The sequence below is a fragment of the Schistocerca gregaria genome, chromosome 5, assembly GCF_023897955.1.
Source record: "Schistocerca gregaria isolate iqSchGreg1 chromosome 5, iqSchGreg1.2, whole genome shotgun sequence".
NCBI classification, from domain to species: domain Eukaryota; kingdom Metazoa; phylum Arthropoda; class Insecta; order Orthoptera; family Acrididae; genus Schistocerca; species Schistocerca gregaria.
In genome coordinates, this window is record NC_064924.1 from 565,753,892 (window position 1) to 565,762,815 (window position 8,924).

General features: G+C 38.3%; 1 protein-coding gene across 1 annotated transcript in view; it reads right to left on the reverse strand.

Moving 5' to 3' along the window:
* The window catches only part of LOC126272885 (golgin subfamily A member 8Q-like), a 219,559-nt gene extending 211,516 nt beyond the window's left edge, over window positions 1–8,043 (reverse strand). The window contains exon 1 of the mRNA XM_049976133.1: window positions 7,713–8,043. Coding sequence (XP_049832090.1) covers window positions 7,713–7,714 — 2 coding nt within the window. The 5' untranslated portion in view covers window positions 7,715–8,043. The remainder of the gene's footprint in view (window positions 1–7,712) is intronic.
* Between the last annotated feature and the right edge of the window lie 881 nt (window positions 8,044–8,924).

Consider the following 8,924-nt stretch of genomic DNA (forward strand, 5'->3'; position numbering starts at 1 on the left):
GTTCTTCAAAGTTATCACACAAAGTTCAAAATTCGCTCAGTATTCACACAAACATACCTCTCTAGGTGGGTGTGTAACTACCCACTTAGGTCATAGTGCATAAAATTTTGATCTTCCAATGTGTGAAGTTGTATAGTTACTCTTATAAATTGCAAACGTTTCTGTAATACTGCGAGTCATGTACCTCTTCACTTCCACAACTTTTTGACCTTCAACTGTTACTGTTACAGTGTCTTTTTTGTAGGCTCTCTGGCAAGAACAGTCCCATTTATCTTCCAGATAAAATGACTGAACTATTTGAATTTGATCTGCTTCTACAGGATGACCATAATAGGGATCTGGTCTTCCAAACATCCCTTTTACAGACCTCACATTTCTTGATTTGTCTACCATGTACTTTGATACTGATGGGATGTGGTTCAAAACAGTTTTCTTTGAAAATGTCTCTGTAATAATAGTTAAAACTTGGACCATTTCACTGTAGGATACACAATATTCAACAGCTGAATTGATATTTGTGAAAAATTCCTGGCAAGAGTAGCAAGAGTGCTTTGGTTCAGTTTCTCCTGAAGGTGGAATTACTATTTTGAAGAGTGTGGTCAGTTTTGCTGTAGTGTATTCATCCACAGCTTTAGTAATTTCACTGTGCTTTCTTGATGCATAGAGCTTATGACTCGATTTCACTGGCCACAGTTTCTTAACAGGACTAACACCTATCTCTATAGTTGGCTGATTCAGGGTATTTAATTCATCATCAATTGATGCAAAATCTGCACCATGGGAGCATGGGAGGCTTCGCCTTGTTCAGATATTATGATTGTTGTTATTCTGCCAAAAAATTTAGAACACAAAAAGTCGTTACTAGAAACATCTTCACTTTGAAACAGAGTCTTCAAATGAGGTCACTTATTCCCAACCTAAACAAAATCCATTTTTTTTTTGTTTGTCTTATATATCACTCTTTTATGGATATGCAAATAGTGAGCACACTTCACTCTCCTGTGGCCCCAGTCAGAAGACATTTCAAACAGTCCTTTTCACAGAGTACACTGCAATTGTGTCAACTGACAAATTCCTCATGTAAACACAGAACTCACTCAATGGCCTCAGGTTTCTTAGAAGCCTCTTCAGTAAACAAATTAGCACTGAACAATTACAATACAGAAACCTTCAATGAACAATCATGAGAAAGAAAGTGACAAGAAACCACAACAAAGTGTAAGAAATATCTGTAACAATGAAAGTGAAAAGAAATAACTGCAACAAACAAAGTGATAAGAAACTGCAACAAAGACAATATAAATAACGCTTGAAAGTTTTAAAAAAATGATTTTTAAAATAAAACCTGTCCAACTTAAAAGTGAAAGCTCTCCTTTACAGAGAATATAGCACTACATGGCACTAATTGACAGAAAAAATATAACTTTTCTGCACTGGCATTTTTGAAAAAAAAATTTTTTCTCTAAATTATAAAAAAAAAATGGTGACAGTAAAAGAACTTTGGCAAATATGTCCAAATGGAGGATACCACTGTAATCACAAATCTATTATCTTTCAAATAAAAAAACTCTAACAAAAATCTAGAACTGTTAAAGAGATACAGCATTTTAAAATTTTTTCTGAAATTTACATCTTTAAAATGGTGTTCGCAGTGTCATCTTTGGAGGCCTGTATCTCAGGACAGGAATTTTTTTGGAGAACAAAAAAATATGTGTTTCTTACTTACTCCGGTGAATTTTAACATACGCTAAATTCAATAAAATCTAAGACTATGAAGGGAACCCCTCTCCCCCCCCCCCCCCCCCCCCCCCACTCTGCTTGGAGTGATACGGATTGTGCCTATACAGAAATCTGTATGCTGTAGCACCAAACACTTATTAATTCCCATGTTATAGCAGATAGCCACATTTCAGCAGACAGTAATTCTGAAAGGTCTTCATTTCACTTGTGGCAGAGGGAAATATGTCATGGCCCACAGCAGCTGAGTCAGGTCACTTGCAGTAGAGGTTACATCACCTACAGCAGAAACCAGCTCATCTACAGTAGAAGGCAGGACATCTGCAGATGAAAGCAGGTCACTTCCAGCAGAAGACTTTACACCAGCAACAGAGGACCCAACTTTGGCAACAGAGGATACTACACCAGCAGCCAGAGGCATGATTAGATTACATTAGATTAGTTTTCTGTTCCATAGATCCGTGTTGAGGAGATCCTCGTGGATGTGGAACAAGTCACTTTTTTTTTTTTTTTTTTTTTTTAAGCTGAAATAACAATACTAATAGTATAAATATATACAACACATCATTTGTTTCTATTAAAAAATTCGTCAATGGAGTAGAAGGAGTCGGCCACTAGTAAGTCTTTCAGGCTCCTGTTAAACTGATCTCTATTTGTAACTAAATTTTTTATGTTTGCTGGCAAATTATTGAAGATGAGTGTTCCTGAGTAGTGGACCCCTTTTTGAACTAAAGTAAGTGCTTTCAAGTCCTTGTGCAGATCATTTTTGTTCCTGGTATTATATGTATGAACTGAGCTGTTTGTTGGAAAAAAGAGATATATTATTTAGGACAAATTTCATTAAGGAGTAAATATACTGAGAGGCAGTAGTCAGTATACCCAGTTCTTTGAAGAGGTTTCTACAGGACGTCCGTGAGTTTACTCCACAAATAATATGTATTACACGCTTTTGGACTCTTAAAATTTTTGTTTGACTTGATGAGTTACCCCAAAATATTATACCATATGACATTATGGAATGAAAGTAGGCAAAGTATGAAAGCATTTTCATTTTTACGTCGCCTATGTCAGCTAACACTCGAATTGCAAATACAGATTTGTTAAGGCTTTTTTGCAGTTCTGTGGTGTGCTCCTCCCAACTGAATTTATTATCAAGTTGTAATCTCAGGAATTTAAGACTGTCAACCTCTTCTATCTGCTCTTCTTCGTACTTTATGCATATGCTGGGTGGAAACCTCTTACAGGTTCTGAACTGCCTATAGTGAGTCTTCTGGAAGTTTAAGCCTTAATAGAAAAAGACCCTTCACTGGCAACAAAAGATCCATCCTCACCAATAGCAGCTGCAGTGAGCATTACAATGCAGCAAAAAAATCCTTACAAGGTACAGAAAACCTGTTGTACTCCAGGAGTTTTGGTTATCAGCCTCAAAACAGGGTCACATATCACACAGCAAAGTGTAAGCACAACTGCAACTAGTCTCTAATTTAGAAGTTTTCATATTTTAATCTATAATATTTATAGTTTGAGAAGCATATCTTTTGAACCTGAAGTTGTAGTTAATAATTCCAATATTGACTGTGTATTATGGCACACAGGTGTAAGGATTGAAAATTAGGTACTGTTAATATTAATCATGATAATTTGTCTAGTCAGTTCTGTACAAAGTATGCTAAAAGTGGGGATGTTTGTATTTTCTTAAATCTAATGTTGAATATAAACAGAGGTGTAAGGCAGAAGCATGAATTATTGAAAAGAATCTTTTAGCTGGACGTTGACTGTGGATATTGTATCACAGACACAATCCCTTTGACTGTTCAGAGATGTCACTAAACCCACCCAAAGATGTAAACAACCACACATGAGCAGCGCCTAATAGATTAGGGGGTCCGGCAGCCGATCAGTTCCAGTCATTCCACCAGGAAGGAGGTACATGGCTTGTGTTGTCTGTAGTCAATACCACGGTCAATGACATGCCTCACTCAGGCTGCCCAAGGACTACTACTGCAGAGGATTTCTGCTACCTACAGATTATGGCTCGGAGGAACCCTGACAGCAATGCCACCATGTTGAATAATGATTTTCGTGCAGGCACAGTTCATCATGTTATGACTCAGATTGTGTGCAATAGGCTGCACGATGAGTAACTTCACTCCCGATGTCCATGGCGAGTTCCATCTTTGCAACAACGACACCATGCAGCACTGTACAGATGGGCCCAACAACAGGCCGAATGGACTGCTCAGGTTCTCTTTGTTGATGAGTGTTGCATAGGCCTTCAACCAGACAATCGTCGTAGACGTGTCTGGAGGCAACCCGGTCAGTCTGAATGCCTTCGACACACTGTTTAGCGAGTGCAGTGAGGTGGAGGTTCTCTGCTGTTTTGGGGTGGCATTATGTGGCGCCAACATACGCCACTGGTGGCCGTGGAAGATGCCATTATGGCTGTACGATACGTCAATGCCATCCTCTGACCAATAGTGCAACCATATTGGCAGCATATCGGCAAGGCATTTGTCTTCCTGGATGACAATTAGCGCCACCATTGTGCACATCTTGTGAATGACTTCCTTCAAGATAATGACAGCGCTCGACTAGAGTGGCCAGCATGTTCTTCAGAAATGAAACCTATCAAACATGCCTGGTATAGATTGAAAAGAGATGTCTATGGACTATGTGACCCACCAACACTCTGAGGGATCTACGCTGAATCACCATTGAGAGTGGCACAATCTGGACCAGCAGTGCCTTGATGAACTTGTGGATAGTATGCCACAATGAATACAGGCATGCATCAATGCAAGAGGACGTGCTACTGGATATTAGAGGTACCGGTGTGTACAGAAATTTGGACAGGGTGAAAATTATGTTTAAGTTGATCTCTATTTCAATTTTCTGTACAGGTTCCAGAACGCTTAGAACTGAGGTGATGCAAAACTTTTTTTATGTGTGTAGATCACAGGTTATGAAACTCACGTCAGCTTATTCTAATCATAAAATCAGATTAGCATATGACCCAAAGAATGTTGAACTAGGTGTGCCAAGAGGTAGTTTGTCATACCTCCTTCTGTTCTTTACTTATATAATTGATGTACAAACCTTAGAAACTGCAGCTAAGATCATGTTGTTTGCAAATGACACTTGTGTAATAGTGAATGATGTTAGAGAATCTCTATCTGCATCTGGTAAAGTCATTGCATACATAATTCAGTACCAAGTGCCTGACCTGTGGCGAAAAAAATAAATAAATAAATAAATAAATACATTCAGTTTGGAAAAATGAATCAAACCCAAGATCTCCAACTCATACTGGGTGGAAGTGAGTTAGAAAGAGTATGATCTACAAATGTTTTAGAAATGTTTGTTGATCAAAGCTTAAACTGACAAGTCCATGTAACAGGAACTCTCCCAGAGACTCGGCTTGGCATGTTATGCTCCTCAGAAGGTGCTAGAATGGCTTACTTTGGTTGCCTCCTGTCCCTTGTAGGTTTATGAAATGGCTTTTTTGTGATAAAACTGATAGTCAATTAAATAAAATTTTTATGTTACACAGAAGCGCTGCTCAAATCTTGTCACACAACTCTGCAATGGCTTGCTGCAAGCCCCTATTTAAAAAGCCGTACATACTTACAGTAGCCTCCCTACACATATACAAACATGTTGATGACAAGATCTAATCTTGGAGACTTGCAAACTAGTATCAATTGCTATAGTTATTACATGTGTAACTATTGGACCCTCCATGTGGAGTGAGCAAAAATAACTCATACTCAAAGAGGTTGGATACGAAAACATCTTTTAGAGAAGACTTAAAAACATTTCTTCTTGAGAAGAGTTTCAACCATGTAAGTGAATATGTCAGTTTACAGAGATACTTGGCCCCTATATATTGTTGAATACCACGTAATCTGTTAACACATGTACGACCTATCCTGTGTGTGTCTTTGCACAACAATGTTTCTGCTGTTGGTCATCTGTTTTCTCTGCTTCAGATTCAGTGCACTACACCTCCTCAGAGAAGTGATGTGTTGCAAGAATGGTTGTGGGGAATATAGCTTTAGCAGGTGTTCATGTGTGGTTGGCAGTATTTTTTTCCAGTAACATTAAATAATAGATTTACAAATTTCTTTCAGAAGTGTAATATAACAAAGTTTCCTGTTTGGTTTATATAACTGATCATACTTCTTGTGCATGTTGTAAGCTCCTTCTAGATTAGGTACATGTGGTTCTCTTTCCGAATCATACACGGAGCATGTTGACTAAACCAGTGTTAATGCACTGATACGGGAAGAGCTGGGTTCATTTCCCAACTGGGCTTCCTGACTTGGTGTTTCACATGTTGCTGTAGGTGAATGCTGATATGGTTTCACTGATAAGCCACGGTTGTCTTCCTGCCCTGTTCTTGTCTAATCTTACCCTTCTTTGTATAGGCTTCATATACACCTACACTATTTCTGTAATGTAACTAACAGGTCCCATACTGTTGTGGCAAATAGATACATAAATAATAAAAGTAAATGACTGATGGGCTGTCAGGGAACTTGAATGTATGATGAATTTCACAGCACTAACATGTCACACTTGCTCCAATGCCCTCATGGTGACAAGATGATGTGAGGGGTTTCTGATTTACCTGTGATGATACAAAAGAAACAAACTGCTCTTTATTTCTTTGTGTGATCTCTAATGGTGTGTCTCTGATAAAGACATATGAAATATGACATAATGAACTCTAGATTTCAGTGGAAATAGCACTCAGAAACTGAACCACCCAAGTACACCATTGGCCCAACTCAGGAGTTATATATAACACACACCCCACTGGGGAATGAAACATTCCTGCTCCAAACAAACCCTAAACGGTAGTTATTCATTGGGGCCTTTTTGTCAAAGATGATAGTCCAGCAACATATGCAGGATAGCGTTTGTGGGGTTTGGAAAGTAGGAGTGGGTTAGTGACTGAATGAATGTTTCCACATGCCTGAAGAGTCTCCTTCTTGATTGGATGTATGGAGCATGATGATGAACGAAGGTATCGCAGATGTCTGCTGAGTACATATGTAGGTGTCATAATGGGGTGTCATTGGCTTACAGGTATTCACGACATGGCAACTAGAATTTTAATTTTGGATAAAATTCATGAGAAGCTACTGGGCAGCCAGTTCACAGATATGTGGACAAGGAACGGAACAGTTGGAACTATTCAAAATAACAAGAAATCGCGTAACACTCTGGAAAGATTTCTTGTTTCAATAAATGAATACCAGCAAACTGTCTGTCTGTTTAACTGACTGTCGGAGATTATAAGTGTAACTCACATAGTGTCAGACTGATTTTCATCGAATTTATTTTAATTCGTTGGGGATTAAAGGATAGTCTGGATTTGTTTTTTACAGTTGCACTGTGATGTCTATTGTAAATAAAATAAAAAACGTGATTACAATAGCAAAAATTTGCTACCTAATGTTCAAAAATTAATGGATATGAAACATGATGGTAGTTAATGAAAACCTCGTAACTCTATTTTGTTAAATTTTGTCGGTGAAGCAAAAGTTCTTAAAAAAATAATATTTCGTGGTATAGAAAGTTGCAGCCTGTCTGAACTGTATAGTACAAGCCCTTTCATTGACAGATATGAGAAACCCATGCACTTTCAAATCTCTTTGGTTGCGGGGTTACTGGAATTACGAGTTTTTGCGGACAAATGGCGTTAAGAGGTTTTCATTGCCTGCAATTGAAAGTGGCATCATTCTGTAATACCGGGTAGCTGTGAAATTTCACAAAAAAAAATTTTTAAAAATGTGACGATATTTTTCCCCCTCAACTAATGATAGAATTGTGTTGTGTATTATCTGTCTCCCTTATGGTATAACAGTACTTTGCCACCGAATCCCACGTCATACCTATCTCTAGAGTAGAAAACAATTACGTAAGCAAAACATATATCATATGGAAATACTTTCTTCTCTGATGCATACATTGTTTCCCTTTTGTCGAGTGAAACATTTAGCGTCAAGTAATGCCAGTTGAAATCAAGTCATTTTTCGTTTTATGTGGTCATTACATGTCGTGGTATAACCCAGATGCTTCCAAGTATGTACTGGTTACACGAGTTTAACAACTATCGTACATTACTCTTATACAAGTGACGCTAGTCGATATAGCGCTACCGATACCGTTACTCACTGTACGCTTAACTTTCGAAGTTTACTTAATACCTTTCCGTTTTCGACAGAATCTAACTGGGAACTTTGATTAATCAGCAACTCAACACGGCACAAACTTCCACTCAATTCGCCCTCTCCCTTTCCTTTGTTTTCACCAGTGGAAGCCTCAATATCCTGTTGCAGGCGAATTTACTGCCTTACAAAAAAGGTGACATGACAAACAAGAAAAACATAATAATAACTTTCTTGTATGCGTCTACCAAGTTGTTACACACGAGGTTTCTTTATACAGTTGATAATATTTTATAGTTTTGTAAAAAAATCATTTTGGCAAAGGGGCGCAGTTGGTACTCCCACGACGTGAAATACACAGCTATCCAATCAGAGACAAGTCGAATTGTTGCAGAAAAAAATAGCTAAATTGCCAACAATACGTGTGGGCTGTAGGAGACATTACGAGTACCAAAAATAACGAAGTCGGTTGAGAGGTTTTATTCATCGCCCACTATTTCTTACATAATTACATATTTGATTTCTGGGTGGGTACAGCTTACAGTTTCGTACTTCACCCTCCTCCAATAAAATTTGCTATCACTCCCACTTTTAACGTGCTGCAGCGTCTATGTTTTTACAGTGATAATAACAACGTCAGCTAATTGTATGTGTAGGTTTACATTATGCATTGTTGTGTGTAGGTGCCCGGACAGCTGTGCGCGTTAGCTTGCGACGTCCAGCTGTGTAAATACCTACGTCCTGTCTCAGATACACGTACACCAACAATTAGTGACTATTATCATACCGGAACATAAAACTACCCCGTATAACAATGCCGACCCTGTGGAGAACGAGAACAGGCAAACAATTAGAAGAAAGAGTAGTGTGTTCAGTGACTGGGAGTGAGAAATGAATGAACATTGTAACAACAGTCTTTTAGATTATTAAATAAGTTGTATACAAAGCTGTTGTGCGCTAGGGATAAATCGAATGAAGTAGCACTGTTTTGAAGAGACTGGTCGTATGTCC